General features: G+C 41.6%; 3 protein-coding genes and 1 long non-coding RNA gene across 5 annotated transcripts; 1 reads left to right on the top strand and 3 right to left on the bottom strand.

Annotated features, from left to right (window-relative positions):
* Positions 1–32: 32 nt before the first annotated feature.
* On the bottom strand, positions 33–7,995 carry tab1 (TGF-beta activated kinase 1/MAP3K7 binding protein 1). 2 transcript variants are annotated; one of them, XM_026256121.1, is made up of 11 exons: positions 7,886–7,995; positions 6,820–6,950; positions 6,596–6,746; positions 5,899–5,985; positions 5,502–5,631; positions 5,271–5,387; positions 3,167–3,278; positions 2,673–2,817; positions 1,564–1,777; positions 845–998; positions 33–644 (listed from the first exon to the last, which is right to left on the bottom strand). In XM_026256121.1, the coding sequence occupies exons 1-11, from the start codon at positions 7,916–7,918 to the stop codon at positions 311–313; spliced, it is 1,608 nt and encodes a 535-aa protein (XP_026111906.1). In that variant the 5' UTR covers positions 7,919–7,995; the 3' UTR covers positions 33–310. The 2 variants fall into 2 exon arrangements, with proteins under 2 accessions (XP_026111906.1, XP_026111907.1); XM_026256122.1 differs by having other exon boundaries at positions 33–533.
* A 97-nt stretch (positions 7,996–8,092) lies between these two features.
* Positions 8,093–11,466, top strand: ift27 (intraflagellar transport 27 homolog (Chlamydomonas)). Its single transcript, XM_026256127.1, has 7 exons — positions 8,093–8,256; positions 9,181–9,260; positions 9,852–9,911; positions 10,003–10,062; positions 10,158–10,275; positions 11,080–11,189; positions 11,287–11,466. The coding sequence occupies exons 1-7, from the start codon at positions 8,223–8,225 to the stop codon at positions 11,383–11,385; spliced, it is 561 nt and encodes a 186-aa protein (XP_026111912.1). The 5' UTR covers positions 8,093–8,222; the 3' UTR covers positions 11,386–11,466.
* An 81-nt stretch (positions 11,467–11,547) lies between these two features.
* On the bottom strand, positions 11,548–21,375 carry LOC113089883 (voltage-dependent calcium channel gamma-2 subunit-like). The gene is made up of 4 exons (XM_026256125.1): positions 19,850–21,375; positions 14,018–14,101; positions 12,977–13,117; positions 11,548–12,695 (listed from the first exon to the last, which is right to left on the bottom strand). The coding sequence occupies exons 1-4, from the start codon at positions 20,058–20,060 to the stop codon at positions 12,160–12,162; spliced, it is 972 nt and encodes a 323-aa protein (XP_026111910.1). The 5' UTR covers positions 20,061–21,375; the 3' UTR covers positions 11,548–12,159.
* A 600-nt stretch (positions 21,376–21,975) lies between these two features.
* On the bottom strand, positions 21,976–23,181 carry LOC113089846 (uncharacterized). Its single transcript, XR_003286725.1, has 2 exons — positions 22,885–23,181; positions 21,976–22,107 (listed from the first exon to the last, which is right to left on the bottom strand). It is a non-coding gene; the product is annotated as an uncharacterized LOC113089846 (long non-coding RNA).
* Between the last annotated feature and the right edge of the window lie 141 nt (positions 23,182–23,322).

Genomic DNA, 23,322 nt, shown 5'->3' with positions numbered 1-23,322 from the left:
TATTGTATCGTAAAAGAAACCAAACCAGAATGTGAAGCTGAAACGAGAGCTGTTTATTAAAGGAAGACACTATAAACTCAAAAGACACAGAAAACACAGACAGACAGACAGACAGATGTATAAAAGAGGCTCGGCCTCACTTTGGTCTTACAGAGAAGTCAAACTCCACAGAAGCAGGAAGAAAGAAACGTGAGTGTGAAGTCTTATAAACATGACGAGTTTCCCTTCGATACAGTCAGTGGAGCTCCTCTATCCATGATTACAAGCCAAACGGCTCACAGATGGAATAAAGTTGTGTTTCACCCGATCCTCACTGCGGCCCCAGATCTCCAGACAGACCCTGGCCCTCACTGTGGTCGGAGCCCCAGAGCCGGTAGAACTGTGTGAAGTCGACGTATGGAGGCACAGGTCCCGTCTCGTCCGGCTGCGCCGCCTGACTGCCTCTCTGCCGGAACAAGCTGCCGTCTCCAGAGCTGGAGCTGGAGCTCTGCGTGTGTGTGGTGCTGGACTGCAGCGTCGCTGTGGGACTCTGACTGAGGGGAGGAGCACAGACACACAGAGGGGCGGGGTCAGAGGGAGGGGCGGGGCCAGGACTGATGGGCTGTGAGGTGTCTATGGTCAGGGGAATCAGGGCTGTCAGTGGACTACAGTAAAACAGGGGACCGTGGAGAGAGATTTATGTGTTATTGATAAAGTTATGAATGCATTCAGCTGAAGGAAACAACACTAGCTGAGGTGCAGGAATGTTACAGCTAACTAAAACTAAACCAAAAAAACATTCAACTACTAAAACTTTAACATTAAAAAGGGAACTTTTCGTTTTTTTAATGTTCAGCGCTGTTACCCGGCGGTCGGCGTGTCTCCCTCCAGCGTGGACGCAGTGCTGGAGCCGTTGGTCAGCGTCCCCTGCGCAGGCATCACCAGAGACAGCATCACACTGGTCTTACTGGTGCTCTGATGGTTGGAGTACGGCACAGACACCGGGTAGATCCGTCCTCCTGCGCACACAGGAGTTTTAGACATTTATTCAAATCTCCTCTTTTTTTTTTATCTTAAATCTTATTTTTAAGATTTAAACTACGTTTCATACATTAATCAAATTCTAAATTAAAATTTAACACTGACCATGTTTATAAATGGCTCACTGAATCATTGACTCATTAAAAAATTTAAAAGACTTGTGTGTTGCTCAGAGATGCGCAACTGTTCTGCTTTGGCTTTGCTTAGAACTATTTTCTTTAGCGAAATGGAGCAAAAATATATCATAATGTGTCTATAATCTAAGTCAGTTAATATTACTTGCTTATTTAACTGAAGTTGTATAAAATCAATATCACATTTGCAATCGAGCTGAAAGTCGGGAAAACATCACTCCTGGTCGTGTGATGTTGTATATATTATATAGAATATTTATATTTTTTCTACCGCAATATTGCTCATGTTTTTGTGTGTGCTGTTCTTATAGTTTTGATTTCCTAATATTTAGTAAATGTAAGTATTTAAATATAGTTGCAGTGATTTAAGCAGGGTTAGGAGTAGTTGTTCTGATCCGCCGTGTCTCACCTTGTGTGGGTGTGAGCAAGCCGTCTGCGAGGGTGTAGTTAATGACTCTGATCAGAAGAGTCATGTCTTCATGTCTGCTGCAGTGTGATGCTCTCTGTCTGCCGCTCACGTGAACATCATGATGCAGACGCTTGACGCGCTCCACCACCGACTGCGCAGCCGCCTCCAGACTGCTCTGCTGCGCCAGCTCCGCCGCTACCATGGCAACTATCTCCTGCAGGGGAACATGGGAAATGTAGTGCACAGATATTGAAACGATGCTGAAGGACGGATGTGACTAGAGGTACAACTGAAGTTATTGAATAAGCATGTAAAAGATGCAAGAATCATATGCACTGACAGTGAGAGTCTGTTTAGCACTGCAGGTCTTCAATGAAATGAGTAAGGGGTGGTTTTTCTTGATTACTGTATGATGATTGAAATCACCACATGGCTTTAAACAATTAAATAGACTGCAGAATGTTATATTTTCTATTGCATGCATGAATTGCTTGTATTCGAAAAGTGCTGCACGAGCTTGTGGGACCAAAGTACAGAGAAAATCTGTGCTGAAAGAGTGTTACTTGTAAGTTGAGTAATTTATTGGTAACTGAAGAAAGTTCTGGCACATCCAACTATTAATTTCATCAATGCATTGGCAGAGGGAGTCAATGGGGCTGTAGTCATTTGGAGATAAGGCTAGGTATCATCAGCATAGCTGTGATAGGCAATTTGGTTCTTTCTCATTATCTGAATCAGTGGGAGCATTTACAGGCTAAACAAGAGCGGTGCAAGAATCGAGCCTTGTGGGACACCGCATTCATGGATGTCCACTTAGACCCAGTTTTCCAGTCTCTCTAGTAGTATTTTATGATCGACAGTGTAATTGATAGTGTAATTGTTTAAAAAGCACATTTTGGCCATTTAATTTATGCAATGGTGAAAGAAATTGGCAAAATACATGGGGGAAAATGTGAAAAAAAACTATTCGGTATTTGACCTTTGGTCCAGTATCTAATTTTATTATGCCAATTTTAATTTTGGTGCATCACTAGACATGACTTTATTTCAGCAGCTCTTACGTTCCAACAGATCTTCAGCAGATCTTCAGCGATAATTCATGTTATCACCTGGTTGACCTGCTCCGGTCCGTGGGCCGACTCCAGGGCTTTTATCAGCCCCTCTGACATCAGCAACAGGAAGCCCATCACGCCCTCCAGTGATTGGCCGCCGTGGATCTCAGGCTCCGAGATGATTGGCTTTTGCTTCGCAGCACTGAATACAGACACGTTATCAAAAACATTGACATAATTTAAAACGGTTTGAGTTCATATTAAGAATTTAGTGCCACTTTAATGAATTAACTTTTTGTTTTACCAGTTTTCATAATGTTCATTTTTAACATAAACATAATAAATCAGAAATCTAGAATGGTCAAATAAACTCATATAGTGTCACACAGCCAGTCTGTGGTCGTTCATGCTGTTTGCTGCGACTCTGTGAGCAAACCATGAAAGTTAACATTCACTTGATTTGTGTGTGTGTGTGTGTGTGTGTGTGTGAAAGAGAGAGAGAGAGAGTGAGTATGTTTGTGTGTGTGTGTGTGTGTGTATCAGAAACACACCTGAGTACGTCGATGTCTGTGTAGTTGAATTTGACTTTATAGTCTCCGATCCGTCGAGTGCTGCTCTGACCTGAGATCAGTCCAGTCTGCCTCAAGCGCACTGGATCCAGACCTGAGACACACACAATCATTCACACTCTCTTCACAATCAACACTTAATGCTAAATCATAATCAAGACTAAAAACTTTCAGCATGAGCATGCCATTCACCAAAGAGCCTCTGAAACAGTTCATATATGACGATTGAGTCAGAGTCACATTACTGTCTGAATCACAGCCCCGCTGATGAGAATAATGTCCATCGTGTTGAGAAGACAAAGAAGAAGAAACACTCACTGCTCCTCTTCATTACTGACACCTTATGTGACTAGAGTAACAGTGTATTTTAGAAAAGCTGAACATCTAAATCACCATACACCTTAAAGCCATGATCAGAATAGCAAAGGAGGTGATTTAGTGACATGAACACATGGACCACGTGTTTTAGAGAGAAATCTACACATGAGGATGATTTTACAGCACCTCGGTTCACGTTAAAATATTAGTACTGTCATTGTGTTGTAATATAAAATAATAACAATGATTTTTTTGATAATTTTTAAGTAATACTTGATTTTATAGTAAAGTAATACAAAAAAATATTTCTAGGATTGGTTTTATTCGGTAATTTTAATATTTTTCATATACACTACCAGTCAATTGTTTTTAAGCAGTACAATATTTTTGTTAAAAAAAAAACTAAAAAAAGTAAAACAATTATGAATACTCACCAAGCCTGCATTTAATTTTATCCAAAGTACAGCAAAAGCAGTATTATTTTGAAATATCTTTACTATTTAAACTGTTTTCTGTGTGAATCTCTGTTAGTCTTCAGTGTCACATGATCTTCAGAAATCATTCTTATGTTATAATCATTATTACCATCATTTTAAAGAGTTGAGTAATTGTTTTTAGGATTCTTTGATGAATAGAAAGATCCTTCTTTAAAAAACATTACAAATCATACTGTTCAAAAACGTTTGACTGGTACTGTATAAAGTAATAGTAATAATAATCATTTTTATTGTTTTATTCAAAAACAATATTCAATCAAAATTTTGGCCAAAATGTGCAGCACCACACACAATCCCAGTAAACTAATTTCTCACTTTTTTATCAGAAAAATGGCATGTAGTTTTTTTTTTCCCAACTCACGCAGCCTTTTACATTTCACAATATTCACATTTTGATTGCATGTTGTATTTAATGTATTTTATGTGTGTGTGTGTGTGTATGTGTGTGCGGACAAAAAAAACAACCTTTTGCGGTTTTTTGATCAATTGTGCGATTCCGATTTTAATCACGGTTTTGACACAGACATGCTTTACAGTCATAAATGCATTCAGTATAAATTTGAAACTTATTTCCAAAAAAAACCAATGAGAGCTTTATCAAAAAGTTGTAACATGTCTCTAGAAATGACATAAGTCAAAATAATCACTAAGTAAAAATAAATAAATTAAATAAAAGCGTGATCCAGGGATTGTTTTTTCTTCATAGAGCTTACTGTAGCGGTGCCACGGTCAGACGTACTCCGTCTCCGTCTGCAGTGTGTGTACAGTACGTGTACGCGCTTCAGAAGCAAGCGAGAGCACATTAAAATCATGCACGAGGGTGAATCTCTCCGCTCGCACGCAGATTTCCTCTGCTCTGTTAGAAAACCAGACACACGTGCTCAGATACACGCCGTGTCCGGTACACACACAACTCTCTCTGTGCTCATGCACTAGATATTCATTCTTTTCACACGTTTCTATTTCTAACCTTTTCTGTTCTCATCTTTCACCCTGTGCAGTGTGAACGCTCTGATCCATTAACATGGGCTCTGAAAACATACGCATCACAGACACAGTGTGTGAACCTGGAGTTAGACAGATGCCCAGTCTGTTCTGTTCTAGCGCTGCATTCTGATTGGATCAGATAACATACTGCAGGAGGTCAGGGCTGCGGAAAATCATGCTATAAAACGATTTATAAATTGCGCACGCTCAAATCATGATTTTATTATGATTTTGATTAATTGCACAGCCCTATGTGTGTGTGTGTGTGTGTGTGTGTGTCTGACCCAGCTGGGCGAGTCTGGACAGCTCGTCCTCGTTGTCGGGTGTGTGTGCTCGTCCGATCTGGATCACCTGGTTCTGACCGTCAGTGGTGGTCTTACAGAGAAGAGCCCGGTTGGTTCCTGAAAACACACAGAGATGAAGAAAACAATGACAGGATCAGCACACAGCATTTGATTTATTTGTGTGTGTGTGTGTGTGTGTGTGTGTGTGTGTGTGTGTGAGTGTGTACATACCAACATTAGCGATGTAGAGTTTATCATTGAGTATCAGAGCGACTATAGCAGTGGCTCCTCCTGAAACCTCCTGCTCTAAAGTCTTGAGACGCTCCGCGATCTTCTGAGTCTGAGCTGACGGATAGACACCCTGAAACACAGACAGCAGACAGAAATGTACAATTATGCATTTAGCAGAGACTTTTACCCAAAGAAACTTACAGTGCAAACATTTTTTATCAGTATGTGTGCACCCTGGGAATTGAACCCAGGACCTATTGTGCAGCTAACGCAATGCTCTACCACTAAGCCATAGGAACAGATGTCAGACAGACAGACAGACAGACAGACAGACGGAGAGAGAGTGTAATCCAGAGCAGAAGCAGTGATCCGAGTCTCTTCATGTATGTGTGCTCACCTCAGGAAGCTGTGTTTGGAGGTTTGCTTTCTCTGCAAGAGCATCATCAATGGTCTCGAAGTAGCTCTTCTCTACAACATCAAAAGCCTGAGAGACCAGCACAGAAGACATCACATTAATAATTACCATTGTTAACCAGTTTTCTTAAACTTCTTCTTTAATGCAGTCCATAAGTAATCCACAGCACTCCAGTCCATCAGTGAACATCTGGAGAAGACAAAACCTGAAACACATCCAGCATTAAGATGATTTTAACTCAAACACACAGAGTCTATAATCCAGAATAACACTTCCTCCAGTGAAAAAGAGCATCTGCTGTTGTCTCTCACAGATTAGTTTAGATCTGTTTAAACGCTGCTTGATCTGTGCAGATTTCTCTCCTGATTCAGACCAGAACACGTCTTCACTGGAGGAAGTGTTATTCTGGATTATAGACTCTATGTGTTTGAGTTAAAATCATCTTAATGCTGGATGTGTTTCAGGTTTTGTCTTCTCCAGATGTTCACTGATGGACTGGAGTGCTGTGGATTATTGTGATGTTTTTATCAGACTCTCATTCTGACGGCACCCATTCACTGCAGAGCATCCATTGATGAGACACTGATGCAGTGCTACATTTCTACAAACCTGATGAAGAAACAATCTTTTCCTGATCTCAGATGTTCTAAGGGTGAGCACACTGTTTTAGATCTCAAACCTGTGAGAGGATTCTGGCCACGTCTGCGTCCGTGTGACCGGTGCTCAGCTGACCCAGCAACAGCTCCGCCGTCAGACGCTGAGACACGAAACTGGCCACGCGGCTGCCGTCGAAGCCGTTAAACACGCCGTAGAGGAAGCAGCTCTCAGTGCTGAGGAGGGAACAGGAAGTGACATCAGTTCACACTGATCAGAGTCTGCGCAGGCGTCTGCGAGTGGCTCTACCTGAAGCAGAAGTGTCCGTCTTCGTTCGGATGGCTCTGGGTCCCCTGTCCGTCGGGGCCGTACACACAGTTTGGAGCCGATCCGACGCCGCACAGCTGACACAGAGGAAGATCGTCTGTCCAGCTCTGATGCTGCAATCACACACACCTGACCGATCAATCGCTCTGATCAGACTACAGACCGCTCTCTGAACACTTCAGCACTGCACAACATCATCATGATCTTATTTCCAGTAAAAATATCAAAACACTGTAATCAACATACATTCACTTGAGATGCAAAATGATATGAAATAAAGACATGTTTACTGAAAAAACATATAAAAATGATGTGCCTGTGAAATTATTAATCAATTCCAAAATAAACGTTTGTGTTTACATACTATATGTATGTGTGTGTAATTAAATTGTATATATTTATTATGTATTTATTATGGATAGTGTTCCTGTGGTTCAGTGGTAGAGCAGTGATAGCAGCGCAAGGTTGTGGGTTCAATTCCCAGGGAACACATGTTAAGTAAAAACTGCATAGCCTTAATGCACTGTAAGTCCCTTCAGATAAAATAATTGTCTTGATGATAAAGATATTTATTCCGCTCAGTGCTTCTCAAGATATAAAGGCATAAAGAAAAAAATGATTTCACACAATATTACATGCAAAACAAGTTTCTGACCCTGTTGACTGTTTATACATTTCTGTCTGAAAGGCTACATTATCTTTTATTGATAAAACATTATTATTAAACAATTTCATTTTACTGATACTGCATCTTATTTGTTTTGATAGCTTCTTTTGCCCTCATTTACAAGTCGCTTTGGATTAAAGCATCTGCTAAATGATTAAATGTAAATAATGTTAAGATAATGAGAATAAGGAGGATGTTTAATGCTGTAAATACAGACTACTGCTGTCATAAACAGGGAATAAACACTAACACTGGTCGCCTATAACACACGAGTGTTAAACTGCACAGACAGCCCGGAGTAATAATGAATAATAATGAGTAATAAAGAGTAATAAAGTGTAATAATGTGTGCTGATGATGAAACAAAAGCACTTTTCTTACGCTCTGCATCAGACTACTGCGGTGCGCCGCCATCTTGACCGGAAGTAAGCGGCGTCAGGTCAACAACACATCTGTGCGCGTGCGCGGTTCAGACTCTGAGCGCGTGAAGCGTGGCGGCCACTAGCGGTGGATTTCAAAACAGCTGCGTTAACGTCAGAATGACGTATGTCTTCTGCGACACGACGTTCAGCCAATCGCAGTGCTCAGGCTTTATGTCAGTCGCTAAGCAACGCTGTAGGCTCGGGCTGCAGTAACGGAACACAGAAACAGTTCCTCTTCACGTGTAATCAGCTCATGCTTATTAATCTAATCAGTTAATTATTATTAATCTCTGCTGATGGTGAAGTTAAGAGCTCGATGTGTTGTTGTGGGTAAGAGCGCGTTTGTTTGTGTATGATTATGATTTGATATAAAGTCGCAGTGACCGTGTTGTGGAGAAACTGGATACATGTGACAGAAGTTACAGTTTATAGCAGTTTAATTACAAAATAAATGTAAATAACGTTACAATCTGTAAGTGAAAAATGAAACATGTAATTTAATTACAGTTACTAAAGAAAATGTTAATGTTTATACAGTGGGTTACATCTGAATATTTTCACACACATATACAGTAGATGATTTGTAAAAATTGTTAGCCTGAATGCACTGTAAGTCGCTTTGGATAAAAGCGTCTGCTAAATGCATAAATTTGTTTTATTTATTTAATTTATGTCACCTTTATTTATATAGCGCTTTAAACTAAATACATTGCGTCAAAGCAACTGAACAACATTCATTAGGAAAACAGTGTGTCAATAATGCAGAATGATAGTTTAAGACATTTCATCATTGAATTCAGTGATGTCATCAGTTAAATAGTGTCTGTGCATTTATTTGCAATCGAAAGATGTGATTGATTTACTTTTGTTTCCTGTTTGAGTTTGTTATATGCTTTATTTTGTTAAGATCAAGTGTTTTGATTCTGTATTTAACTCCGATATCTCAGAAGACTCTGATTTAGTGTCAGCTGTGCTTTAAGATGATTTAAGATGATGACAGTAATCAGAGTTGAGTTCTACTGTAAGATCATTAACAGAGGAAACATTCTTCAGACATTGAGAACAGTAATCACGTGTATTCAGTTAAAGTACTCTAATAAAGGCACTGAAATAGTTTCACTACTTATTACACTGTAGATAGAGTAACTTGTAATCTGTTACTTTAATTACATTTCCAAAGTAGCCTTCCCAACACTGATGACGACAAACTGTGTGTGTGTTTATATGTCTGTGTGTGTGTGTGTGTGTGTTCAGGAGACGCGGCGGTGGGGAAGAGCTCTCTCTGTCAGATGTTCCGCAGTGACGGCGCAGTCTTTCAGAAGAACTACAGCATGGTAAATATTTGAATGTCCAATGTTTAGAATGGAGAAAATAAATAAAGGACAGGAGTTGTAACGGAGGGACAGAGACGTGCGGATCCATATGCAAGCTGTTATTCCTGGACATGGTCTAAACACAGACAGGGTCGACACAGGGGCAAACAGGTATATAGAGGGCAAGACAAGCATTATTCCTAGGGCTAGTATGAGTCTTTGATGAGCGAACAATATCCAGAGGGCTAAGCAAGAGGGGTCAAAACACGGCAAGGCAATTAAAAGAGTAAACCAGTGGTTTTCAACCTGTGGGCCGCGGTGGTATTGCAGGTGGGCCGCCAATTACTTTTAAAACTCTTTCTAGGGCTGTGTGATTAATCGAAATCACCATAAAATTACGATTTGTGCATGCGCAATTTCTAAATCGCCTTATAGCATGATTTTCCGCGGCCCTGACCTGAGAGAGAGACAGGTGCAGATCACAGCACATCAACCACTTCATCACCCTGAAGTTCAATCACACTGTAGTGTTGTGAATAATGACTAACGGATGGATGGATGGATGGATGGATTGATGGATTTGGTCAGAACTGAACTGTGTGTGTTTTGCAGAATGTTGGTGTGGAGTTGCTGGAGAAATCAGTGTCCATCCCAGACACCAGTGATGCTGTGGTACACACACACACACACACACACACACACACTCATCATACCTGCTGATGGATGGATGGATGGATTGATTGATTGGTTTTCTCTCGATCAGGAGTTTTATATCTATGATTCTGCCGGACGGGAGCCATTTGCAGAGGCCTGTGAGAACATGGTGAGTTTAATAAAAACAACTTAAACACACTCCGTGTGACCCTGACGTCTCTGTAATGATGTGTGTGTGTGTGTGTGTGTGTGTGTGTGTGTCAGTGGAATCAGCCGTCGCTCATGTGTGTGGTGTTTGACATCACCAGCGAAGCCTCGTTCACCAGCTGCAGCCGCTGGGTCGACAGGGTCAGATCACACTGCAACGGGCTGCAGGTGCCAGGTCAGAGGTCACGGACTCACCACACACACACACACACAACACAAATTAATTAAGTGTTTAAATACATAGTAAAGTTCTAAAATCACTAAAACTGAAGCTAAGGGGAAAAAAATCACAATAAAATGACTAAAATGTTAATTTTAAAGGTGCATTAAGTGATATAAATATCTGAAAGCAGCAGAACAGACACGCCCACAGCCCAACAGGACCACGCCCCTCTTTTGAAATCCCCGCCCCTCAGGTACTACACAACGCTGGGATAACAACGATCGCAGAAACAAGTGAAGATGATGCACAAGATACTCAATCAAAAGCCAACACGGATAAGTTATGTGAAACAATACAAAATCATGAAAAAAAACAACGTGACCTCTTCGAGTCTAGTCGATCTGCCAATATCTGTCCTGTTCACTCAGACTGAGCGCTCTCTTCTCTCTAAACAAGACACGCCCCCTTACTGCTGATTGGCTGCAGGTGTGTTTTTAACAATGTCTTAAAAGCCTTTTTCAAAAATCACTTGTGCACCCTTAAACTGAAATCTGAAATTTAAATAATAAAACCAAAGGTAAAACTGAAAATCTAAAAATAAAATCTAATTCAAAATATTATTCTAATGTTATGTAAATAACACTAAAGTAATACTCCGCATCACATTATCATATTTGATTGATCTCATCGAGCTGATTTTGTCATTTGATCAAACAGCATCAGTGTTTTAGAGAGACACGAACCACAAAACCTCCCAGAATCCAACACTGATGCTAGTGCTGCTGTGATGATGTCACTTCCTGTGTTTGTGGTCAGGTGTGCTGGTGGGGAATAAGAGTGACCTGTGGTCCAGGAGGGAGGTGGACGCCGCCGTCGCTCAGTCATGGGCTCAGAGTCACGGGCTGGAGTACCACGAGACGTCTGCTGTGAGCCCAAGACACGCATCTTCATCATCATCATCATCATCACTGTCCCTCTGAAGCTCTCTCTCTCTCTCTCTCTGTGTGTGTGTGTGTTCTGCAGAAGGAGATCGGTCAGTATGAAGCTCCGTTCCTGAGTCTGGCTCGAGCGTTTCTCTCGCTCTATCAGGATCAGATCCAGCTCATCCAGAGCCTCGCTTGACCTCCTGCACACTCAGTCACGTGTGTTTCACTGTGGTCTGAGCTCAATAAAAAACTCATTCCTTTCTAAATCTGACAACTGTCACAGAATCTTGAGTTAATTATTGTAGTTTTAGTAATCTCACGATCAGTGTTGGGGTAACGCATTACAAGTAACGTAATCAGATGACTTTTATAATTTAGAAGGAAACATCGGAGTTACTTTATCAAACAGATAACTCCAGTTACTTTGTTTCTCCTGGATTGAGTGACAGCTCTGGTGTTGCCATGGTGACAGAAACGAGATGCTGCTCCAGTCTAGAAACTATTTTTGAGGATGGTTTAATCAAACACATGCAAATGAGTCGACACAAATCAAGCTCTTATTATCCATGATGATTTTATTGACTTCTGATTCGCTCGTTTGTTCTTTTGCTTCTTCTTGAATCAAGAAGTCTGTGTGTGGTTTATTAACAATGTTCATAAATTCATGTATGTATCTTTTCATATATTTAAATATATATATTTAGTCAGTAGTATGTTTATAATGACATATAAATCTCGGCCGGGATCGTTTTGTCTTCCCTGGGCTCACAGAGGTTCACAGTATTTATGCACAACAGAATAAAACAAATGTGAAGAGAAGAGATTTCAAGAGCTCTCAGTCCAAACGCTGTGGCTCCGATTCGTCAGAAAGTTGAAAACATGTTAGTTTACGGAAGATAAGAAAATCATGCATTTCACGTTTCTGTCCTGTGACGTGTGACCTCGTCATCCCCTGCAGGGGGCGCTGCTCTCATACAGGTGTGGTGCGCCGGTTGGCATCCTTCGAGTCCTTCTGGATGCAGTTGTGCACCTGGAGGAAGTCCGGCTCTCTGTCGGAGTTGTACATCGGTGGAGACCCGTGTGGAGTCTTGAGCGTGTCTCCGCCGCGGCCGAGAGTGTACATGGAGATGTCGGTGGAGGGCAGCGCTCCGAAGGCCTTCAGTCCCACGGGAGAAGCGTCACGTGAGTGCGAGGGCTCGGTGGAGCGGCTGGAGGAGCGCGACTCACGCCGGTAACGGAAGCGGTAGCTGGGGATTCTGCTGATGGCGGATCCCTGCAGATAGTCTCCTCCTCCGCCGGTCCGAGCGCGAGGCGCGCGTGTCTCCCGGTGCCGGTCGATGAACATGTGGACGGCCAGGACACCCACCATCTCCGCCATGATGAAGGACAGCGCGCTGAAGTAAAAGCTCCAGCCGTACGAGTAGCTGTTCTTCTTCGAGTCGCTCTTGGACGGGTCGCCCGCGTTGGCTGATATGTACACGATTATCCCGATGATGTTACTCAGACCTGAGGATCCACACAAACACACACAGAACATCAATCATATGGAAAATAATTGACAGAAACAGAAACATGAAAGCAAACTATTTTACTGTAAGCATTTGTGGTTGTGAATACAGTAATACACCGTACCAAAGAAAATAAACAGTTGCTGTTCACACTTGAGGAGTTCGTGAGCCAATCTGATTGGTTGTGTTTGGAAAAGGACATCACATACACTTCAAGACACTTCCTGTTAGATTTCTGTTACATGGAGAATTATGTGTTGTTTTATGAAATTGGATGACCTGCGGATACGAAGAAGATTCCTGCGCTGAGGATGATGTTGTGTCGATTCTTGTCGAACTCGCTGGCGGCGACACAGAGACCCCCCATGAACAGCAGGATGACACTGAGGATGGGGAAGATACTGGAGGCCCGGACCGCACCTGAAACACACGCCAGACCTGAGACACTGGCCGTCTGAAGCACATCACATCACATGCTCCAACTGTCAATCAAATCCATTCAGCCAATCAGAGTCCTCAGGACAACAATCCCAGAGTCATTAACTAAAATGATCAAAAACTGTTTGTTTTCAGAACTTTACACACAAATCCAAGAATTGCACACACAATAGCTAAAATACAATAAAATATAAAAATTCTAAATGTTATCTCACACATTCTCTCTCTCACACACACACACACTCGTACATGACCTTCATCACTATCTGATCACACACATTATCCTCTCGTCTGGTCTCTGGTGTGAAGTGGTTTGTTCTCTAAACTCTCTCCAGGTTCTGCTCTGTTCTTCTGTCTGTTAATGTTTGTCCTCCCTTTACTTTCCCTGCCTCTCTTCAGCTCAGATCCTTCATCATCATCATTACACACTGCATTCACACACATGTTCGGATTACCTGACTGACCTCTAATCAAGAGTGTGTGTGTGTGTGTGTGTGTGTCATAATGATTGATTGACTGATGACATCACCGCATGAGGTCATCATCACTTCCTGTCATTCACATGACATCACTCAGATCCATCTCTTCAGTTCAGGAACACATCGGGCCTTGTCTTACTCTACAGCTGTGATCATCTTTATGTGTGTGCAGCTGCGTGGATGAGGAGGAGAGGATGAAGAGCACAGGCTTTCAGAGTTTTGACCCACATACACTGCAGTGAAATAATTATAGAAATAAGTGACCTAATTAAAGACTTTAAAGAGCAGGAGCAGCTCTGAGCAGCAAACCATCATCCTCTCTCTCTCTGTCACACACACACTTCATCTCACCATCATCACACACACACACACACACACACACACACTAATGTGATTGACTTACGCAGGAAATACTCTGATGCATCGGCTTCATAGTCGGCATCTTCAGGAAAGTGATCAATGTGTTTACACATGCCTTTAAAATTACCTGAGAGAGAGAGAGAGGGAGAGAGAGAGAGAGAGAGAGAGAGAGAGGGAGAGAGAGACAGAGAGACACAGAGAGAGGGAGGGAGGGAGAGACAGAGAGAGAGAGAGAGAGAGAGAGACAGATTCATTTACGATTCATTTCAAATCAAAAACACAAAGATCCAGTCAACTTAGAGTTACGCTCTAAACACTCTCAACTCCTGAAACAATACAAAAACACTGAGACAGAAGAAGCTGGACTATTATAACAACACACTTCAACAGATGGAAAACTCAATTGATCAGGGTCAGTTCTGGAGCATGTGGAACAGTCTGAACAAGACAAAACCACAAGAGTTAGCCATACAAGATGGTCAGATCTGGAAGGATCACTTTGAGAAGCTCTATACACCTCAAACTGACCCTCTGAATAACCCCAACCAATTAAATGTCCTCCAAAAGTTGAATGCTCTTGAATCATGCATCAAAAACAACCAAAATCCACTAGATTATCCAATAACCCAACAAGAACTTAGTGAAAAACTGAAATCCCTCAAATGTCAGAAATCCTGTGGCCCTGACAACATAAAGAACGAGATGCTTAAAAACAGCTCTCCTGAACTGCAAACTGCATTACTCAAACTTTTTAATTTGATTTTGAGTTCAGGTGTTTTTCCTGAGGTCTGGAACACAGGATTCATCTCTCCAATCTTTAAAAGTGGAGACAAAACCGATCCTAATAACTACAGAGGGATCTGTGTAACCAGTAATTTAGGAAAAGTATTTTGCTCTATAGTCAACTCTCGGATTTCATCTTTCTTAAAGCAACACAATGTCATCAGCAAATCTCAGATCGGCTTCCTCCCTAAACACCGAACCACTGACCATATTCACACACTACACACGCTCATAAATGAACATGTACACCAGAAGAAAGAGGGGAAAATATTTGCATGCTTTATAGATTTTAAGAAGGCTTTTGACTCTATCTGGCATAATGGACTATTTTATAAAATCATTCAAAGTGGCATAGGGGGTAAAATATATGACTTAATTAAAAACATGTATAACCAAAATAAATGTGCAGTAAAAATTGGCCAGCAAAGGACAGAGTATTTTCCTCAACAGCGAGGAGTGAGACGGCTGCTGCCTCAGCCCGACCTTATTTAACATCTATATCAATGAACTGGCAGATCTTCTGGACCAGTCCAACAGTCCAGGACTACAATTACACGACACAGAGGTCAAATATCTACTGTATGCAGACGACTTACTAATTCTGTCTAAAACACCAGAAGGTCTCCAGAACAACCTCGACATTTTAACTAAATACTGCCAGGATTGGGCCTTAGACATCAACATCCCCAAAACTACGATTATGATATTTCAGAAAAAGCCCAGAAATCTAGAACATAAACATCTATTCACATTAAACAACACCACACTTCAACATACTTTACACTATACTTATCTTGGTCTGGTTTTAACTCCCACTGGAAATGTCAAATTGGCAATTAAAACATTACTTATAAAAGCCCGCAGGGCACTACACGCTATACGAATGAAATTATTTAAAATAAACATCCCCATCAGAATCTGGACAAAGATCTTTGATAGTGTGATTCTGCCCATCGGCCCTGTATGGAAGCGAGATCTGGGGTCCAGCGAGTAACTCCAGCCATAAAGACTGGAACAAACATCCTTTAGAAGCTCTGCATGTGGAGTTCTGCAGAAGCATCCTTCACGTGCACAGAAACACTCCTAATAACGCCTGCAGAGCTGAGTTAGGCCGTCTTCCCTTAAACCTCATCATTAAAAAAAGAGTTTTAAAGTTCTGGATCCACTTAAACTCTAGTTCAGAAGATTCTCTTCATTATAAAGCACTAAAAACACAAAAAAAGAGTGCTCAAAGTAATCTTTGTGTAATGGTATCAGAGCTAACTAACAAAGCACTCGATATCACCAATCCTGAAAAACATAGAAGAATCAAAGAGATTATGAATGAAGAGAAGGAGACGTACATACAGTATTGGAAAGAACAAACCAAAGAGCAAAGTCGCCTCCAGTGTTATCTGAAACTCAACAGAGAGTACAGTATGGCTGACTATCTGCTCTCAGTCAGGAATATAACACACAGACAGTTACTGACCAAGTACAGACTGAGTGACCACCAGCTGGCCATAGAGAGAGGACGACACAGAAAGAGCTGGTTACCCAGAGAAGAGCGAGTGTGTGACGAGTGTAGATCAGGATCAGTCGAGACGGAGGAGCACTTCCTCCTCCACTGTGATAAATACACATCTCTGAGAGACTCACTGTACAGTCAAATACAGCACAACACTCCTGAGCTCCAGTCACTCAGTGAACATGAAAAATTAAGAATATTACTTGGTGAAGGACCTGCTTCCTCTGTGGTAGCACATTATATTTACAAATGCCACAAACTAAGAGGTAAAGAGTGAACACATCTACATTAGAAGTACCATCAATGTTTATGAAAATGTATATAGATTTATTTTGCATGTATTTTATTCTATTTTTTTTTTTTTTTTTTTTTTTTTTTTTTTTCTTATGGATCTATATGAATTTTTGTTTTGTTTGTTTCTATTCTGCTATGTACAATGCTTTGGCAATATGTACCTTTGTATGTCATGCCAATAAAGCAATATGAATTGAATTGACAGAGAGACACAGAGAGAGAGAGGGAGGGAGAGAGAGACAGAGAGAGAGAGAGAGATTAGTAAAGCAAGCAGTTCAGTGATGATTTCTGTTTCTGATCATGTTTATCAGCTGATTTCTCAGTCAAGAACTAAACTACCCATAATCCTCAGATCCACCAATCAGAGAAGATGATGTTACCATGGAAACACAAATTATGGCAAAAGTGCTCAACAGAGACCTGACTATTACTATTCGTAAAAATAAATTAATGCTTTTGTTGATCAAGGGTGTATTCAATAGTGCCATTAAAGACATTTATAATTTTACAAAAGATTTCTATTTCAAATAAAAGCTGTTCTTTTGAACTTTCTGTGAATATTGAAAAATAAAATGTCTTACAGTTTCCACGAAAATATTGAGCAGCACAACTGTGTTCAACATTGATAATAATCAGAGATGTTTCTTGAGCAGTAAATGATCATATTATTCTGATTTCTGAAGATCATGTGACACTGAAGACTGGAGGAATGATGCTGAAAATACAGAAATACATTACACTTTAACACAGATTCACACAGAAAACAGATCATTTACATTAGAATAATATTTGCAGAAATCCCTGTATTTTTGATCAAATAAATGCAGCCTTGATGAGCAGAAGAAACTGCATTTCCAAAACATTAAAAACTCTTACAAATCCAATGTATTTCTTCACATTACAGTCAATCTAATATACTATACTATACTTTATATATAATATTGTTTTCCAAAAGGTGAGGCAGGCCAGTTTTATCATTCCCCTCTAGCCTCAAATCATGAGTGTAGCTTCATCTGACCTCTGACCTCTGACCCCTGTCACATGATCTCTGTTCCCCTGTAGGATGGCTGTGCCCGACTCTCTCTCTCTCTCTCTCTCTTCTGCTGCTGTACGCATGTATGTTGTATAACTGCGTTACATAATTCACTCTTCTCCACATGAGTGTGTGTCAGTGATTAGGAGCGTGTTTAACAGGATTAGCCTTATTCCACTGATCTCTGAGATGTGCTTGCGCCCACACACACACACACACACACACACACACACACTGGTCCTGTGACTGTCATCACCTCTCAGTGGGTGTGAAATGTGCTCAGTGGAGCTGGAAACGTCTCAACAGCCCTCCGTCTGTCTGTCGGTCTACAGCAGCTCAGTCTCTTACCTTCTCTGCATCGTACACATTTTCTCTGAACATGTTTCATACATGTGTTTCATTTGTTCCTCACACTTTGCAATCAAAATCAAACATCATCGGGTGATGTTGTAGTGCTCCTAAACCCCGCCCCTGCAAGCTCATGCTCACCTCAGAGCCACGCCCACATCTCAACAGCCAATCAACAACCGATGCAAAGAACAGAGTCCCGCCCTACATTTGTTTCTTTCTCAGTCATCTCTTTACTCGGATGTTTGTCACAGAAGAGCAGAACAGATCTGCTGCTACTTACGTTACAGAGCAGGTTTAAGCACGTCGTGTATTAATCTTATTTGTAAATGTTACAGATTCATGCAAGCATTTCCATTTTGAATAAATTCTCATCTTGAACAAAAGCAAGACAAACCACAAAATGGAACGCAAAAGAATAAATCAAAGCTGTTTGGATCACAGTTAAACTTCCATTCAGAAACACTTCTGACATTAATCAGTAATGCTCATCCAGAGGATATCAATCTAATCAAATCCCCTCAGTCACAGCAGATAAAGCCAAGCGTCCTCATGAGCCACGTGTGTGTGTCGGTTCATAACCAGACTCTCATGATGTGTTTCCAGTGTAGCATCTACTGGATCAGTCTTTAATCCATCTATCATCTATTCAGAAGAACCCAGATATTAAACTAGACTACTATAAAAGATAAAACAGTTCTTGCACTTACAGATAAATACTGGCGAGTATGTTAGAGACTGGTTGTGTGATGATGTCCTGTACGTGAGGATGATGTTCAAGACAAAGACAGCAGCTGTGTAACCGGATCATTCTGTTATTAGCCATCAGTGTGTGAATTATTGACTGCATCGCTTCTGCTGGATCAGTTTCACACGTTTACTCAAGTGTTGATGATGCAGAACTCCTTCAGTAACACACATATAACCTCAGCATAAACTCAGTATCAGCCCGAAATAAAACGGAGAATCAATAGTTTTACCCAACATGAAACTTAGCTGAAACACTTCCTCGCCGTTACGCCATCTGAGAAGATCAGGATGAGTTTGTGTCTTCATCAGGTTTGAATGTAGCACTGCATCAGTGTCTCATCAGTGGATGCTCTGCAGTGAATGGGTGCCGTCAGAATGAGAGTCCAAATCATCTTTTGTCTTCTCCAGATGTTCACTGATGGACTGGAGTGCTGTGGATTATTGGGATGTTTTTATCAGACTCTCATTCTGACGGCACCCATTCACTGCAGAGCATCCACTGATGAGACACTGATGCAGTGCTACATTTCTACAAACCTGATGAAGAAACAACGAAAGAATCATCGAGTCTATAGGGAAATAAACTTGCTCAGACCCTGAACACAGCAAGTGCTGGATCTGACCTGAACAGAACGAAACCAGAAACTCATTCCTCCTGCAGCTCCACAGACTCACACTGGGGCCCAAACCAGATCTGCATCTTGATGCTGCTTTACATGTGAATGTACAGAAAGATAAAATATGGAGGAATCTGAATGCATCGGCGGTCAAGCTCTTAGAAAGACAACTAAAGCCTTACTAATGAACTCTGCATGACTTGTGCACTTCACTCTTTAAAATAAGGGTCAGTGATGCCACAGAAGAACCATCTCTGGTTCACCAAAGAACCTTTAAGTGTTCCATTTTTTTTTTCTTAGTGTGAAGAACATCTGAATCATCTAAAGAACCATTTTCCACTGTAATGGAGAAGGGAAAGGGATCTTTATGGAACCATCATTCATGTGAACTTCATGGTTAATATTCAAAGCCTTCTTTAGCTTTTCAGCAAATAATGGCTTCAGTCTGGATCTGTTTTTCACACTAAACTATGGTGTGACCTCCGCACAAGCCACACGCGTGATGGACTACGGAGAGCTGCATCTGTTCTCCAGAGCTCCTACCTTCCAGACAGCAGGTCCTCCACAGCCCAGAATGGGTCATCACCTCCTCGTTCTTCTTGCCGGTCTCGTTCTCGTTACTAGTCTTTATTTTACAGACCCCGCGTGAGTAGAGCCAGTAGTCCGTCCCGACCGCGATGGTCATCAGACTGAAGGCAGCGAAGGCACCCACCGTGGTCAGGAGCATCTGGACGCCCCGCTCAAACACACCCATGGTGCTGCTCTCAACGAAAGGGGAGCCCCCTTTCCTCTTGATGTACAGGAAATAAATATTGGTGGACTTCAGAGGACAAAAAAAATAAGAAGAAACGGGGCGAGGGCCCTCGAGGGTTTGTGACCTGAACGAGAAGGAAGACTAACACTTACATACTACTGCAACTCATCAAGAGATCAACTTGACCCAGACAGAACATGTCTCTCCATCTGAGAAGCGTCTGCTGTGCACAAACATCTGACAGATGTCGGTTTTACATGCATTCTAACTCTAAAGACATCTAATCGAGCTTTATCTGACAGGAAACGTCCTTTACACGTATTGCAGAGTTAAATGCTGACGTCTCCAGGACACACGTGTGCTATCAGAGGAGTGACTCTCCAAGCAGCACACTGGCAAGTGATGAACTCATCTTCACTCAGTCGATGCAGCTGTCTACTGAGGGCACGAGGGAGAGACCGACGGCTCCCGGTGAAAACCGCATCCGGTCCGGCGCTCGAGCACGCGCATCCATGAGTCTAACATTCAGGGATGGATTCAAAAACGCGTCAGTGAAATCAGTCCATCCTGGTGCTTATTACAGACAAAAGCGGATCGCCTATTAGAGAAAAAATAAATAAAGATTGAAGCGTGAAATCACTCGCTCGCCTTTTTCCTAAAATTCTGGTCTCCAGTTTCCATAGGTGTCCTTTCTTCCGTCGAATGCTTCGTGAATCCGGTCCACAGCAGCCCTGCTGTTCTCCCGATCCCCGAGCCGCTCACACACACACACACACACACACGTCTCCCGGCGCTGAATGAACGGGAGCAGTCTTTCTGCTCAGTGTCCGTCTCTGAGACTCTTCACCTCTTCAGAGAGATGCGGATGTTGTTCCTCCAGTCCAGATGCGTGACTGAGGAACATCTGGAGCTGAAGGCCTCGTCTCAGTCTTTCAGATCTGCCACTCGATCACATCCTGGGTTTTATCTGGTCAGAACCAGCCTGTGTGGTGCTGATGTTTAGCAGTAGTGAGGATCACTGAGGACTGATGGATGCTCTGCAGCTGGTGCTGAGGCTGCACCGATCCTGCTGTTACCAAGGCGACTGTCTCCCTCTTGCGATGGATTCAGTGTTAGAGGTGTGAGAGCATGCATCACCCGTCGCTTCTGACAGACAGCTGGATTCTAATCACTGCATCACTGCTCAGATCGTGTGAGCGAGGTCAGGGGTCACAGACAGAGCAGCTTCGAGCAGAGGACACACTTTACATTCAGGACGCGCGAGCAGCAGCCAGAGAGAGTTCAGCGAGATTCAGGAGTTTAGAATACAATGCAGTGACGTCACGCCAAAGCAGGCTCGCGATTGGCTGATGGTGCTGCAGTTAATGTGTCAGTGTTCCGCATGTCTCCATGTCTCTCTCACACACACACACACAGTCAGCTGAGCATGCGAGTGCAGGTGTGTGTGATTTCGGCCGGAGCAGAGATGTGCTGACTGTCCAGTTTCCATGGGAACATCTTCATCTGTGCAGCATTCATTCATGTGTCAGAGTGTGTGTTCATGTGTGTGTGTGTGTCCTTCACTGAACCTGTCCGACTGAGAGTGTGTGTGGTTTCATGAATCAAGACTCGAAAGATCAAGTTTACAGAATATCTGAACCAGTCTAAAAATATTAAAGCGATTATTAAAGACACACTGGCCAAGTGTCTCGTGTTTCCTGTCATTTAAGTGATTCTTTTCATTCTGCAGACACCACACAGGTGTAAACGATGACAGATGATCAGTTTCAGAAGAGACGCTTTTCATCTCTTTAAAAGCACAAGTATATATAGGGTTTTACAAAACACAAAAAATCAAGGTAAAATCATGAAGAGTAAAGGAGACTTGAACTGCTGAAGATCTTTTAAAGCAGAACAGTCAAAAATCACCAGAATCTTTGAAACATGTCAGAAGCTTTATTTGACTGATTACAGTTACATTTATTGTGTAAATTCCCAACACTGTAGAAGAGTAAGAGCATTGATTACAGCTGCTGATCCCAGAGACGCTCCATCACCATCTGTTCATCTGAAATCACACAAACACATCAATATACCACACATTTCCATTTCAACACTCAGACCATATTTAAAACGGTTCTTAAAGCATTATTTTCACCTTTACTTTTGGTATGTAGTACAGTATTTGTTGATTGATTTTCTCAAAGTGACAACATACAAAACCCTTAAATAAAAAAAATCAGATTTTTAACATGCACACAAGAAACTTTTTTGTGCCCTCCAGAAACTATTTAAATGCACATGGGTTTTTGTTGTTGTTGCATGCTAACTACATTTTCTAACTTTCTGTAACCCACTTCCTTTGAGCTTCACTGCCCTCTCACTGTGAACAAGGAGCGCGTGCACGTGAGGATCAGACGGACTCAGACTGACGTCAGCACTGCTCTCTTCACGCTCACGCGCGTCTCTAACACACGTCAGTTTGCGCAGTGGACTGGTCATCATTGACCGCTGATCACGTGATCACAACACTATCACTGACCTACACACACGGACACTTTTAAATGACTTTTACTGAAGAGTGGAGGTTTATTTAATAGCTATGTTGAGCTTCCCCCCATATGTTCTATGCTCTGTATTATATTATATTTCTGCAATAAAAAAAAAAAACAGAAACGAGAAAACTGTAATACAAACAACTGTTAGCACTGGTTTGCTCCATGTGTGCGCGCTAAATTTGATTTGGTTGGAGTCAAATATTCTTCTTGTAAGTTTTATGAGATTGGCAAACCAGATAGAATTAAAATTGTAATTTGTAGAGATTTATTTTATTTTATTTGTTTACCTTTCGGCGGGAACTCTGCTCTCTCACACGCTGCTCCTCACTGTCGGAAATCAGAACGTATGCAACTTCCGCTAAAAGCACCTTTTACGACATGTGCTTCCTTTATGATTTAAAACGTTACTTTTTTATATCACCCACATTTTTTTATTTATTATTTTTATATTAAAATATTGTCGTGATAAATTGAAATACAAAGCAGCATATGAAAAATTTGCGTCTGACAAGAATTCCGCTGCGAGAGATGTTTCTGTTATGAGGAGAGACCAACATCCGCGGCTCTGCCTTTAGCGGAAGCGTAGACCGTTTGGATCACGTGTGCCTTTTTAAATTGAAATGTATGAAAAGAACATTCACATAGAAATATAAATAAAGAGTATTTATAAAATGAACTCATAATATAATCATAGTAGCATCAAAGGAAATATAAAAAAATAAAAG

The sequence above is a fragment of the Carassius auratus genome, chromosome 6 (assembly GCF_003368295.1).
Source record: "Carassius auratus strain Wakin chromosome 6, ASM336829v1, whole genome shotgun sequence".
Lineage (NCBI taxonomy): Eukaryota > Metazoa > Chordata > Actinopteri > Cypriniformes > Cyprinidae > Carassius > Carassius auratus.
Note: the sequence above shows the minus strand (reverse complement) of the source record. Positions and strands in the feature narration are given on the sequence as shown.

Bases quoted from the DNA above. Each gene is read 5' to 3' on its own strand.
- LOC113089883 (XM_026256125.1), bottom strand. From the start codon at position 20,060: ATGGGTGTGTTTGAGCGGGGCGTCCAGATGCTCCTGACCACGGTGGGT. The intron at 14,102-19,849 runs GTAGGAGCTCTG...TCTCTCTCTCAG, and splicing joins GAGGACCTGCTGTCTGGAAG to GTAATTTTAAAGGCATGTGT. The intron at 13,118-14,017 runs GTAAGTCAATCA...CGTGTGTTTCAG, and splicing joins TGCATCAGAGTATTTCCTGC to GTGCGGTCCGGGCCTCCAGT.
- ift27 (XM_026256127.1), top strand. From the start codon at position 8,223: ATGGTGAAGTTAAGAGCTCGATGTGTTGTTGTGG. The intron at 10,276-11,079 runs GTCAGAGGTCAC...GTTTGTGGTCAG, and splicing joins CAACGGGCTGCAGGTGCCAG to GTGTGCTGGTGGGGAATAAG. The intron at 11,190-11,286 runs GTGAGCCCAAGA...TGTGTTCTGCAG, and splicing joins AGTACCACGAGACGTCTGCT to AAGGAGATCGGTCAGTATGA.
- tab1 (XM_026256121.1), bottom strand. From the start codon at position 7,918: ATGGCGGCGCACCGCAGTAGTCTGATGCAGAGC. The intron at 6,951-7,885 runs GTAAGAAAAGTG...GTGTGATTGCAG, and splicing joins GCAGTAGTCTGATGCAGAGC to CATCAGAGCTGGACAGACGA. The intron at 5,986-6,595 runs GTTTGAGATCTA...CTGGTCTCTCAG, and splicing joins TGGCCAGAATCCTCTCACAG to GCTTTTGATGTTGTAGAGAA.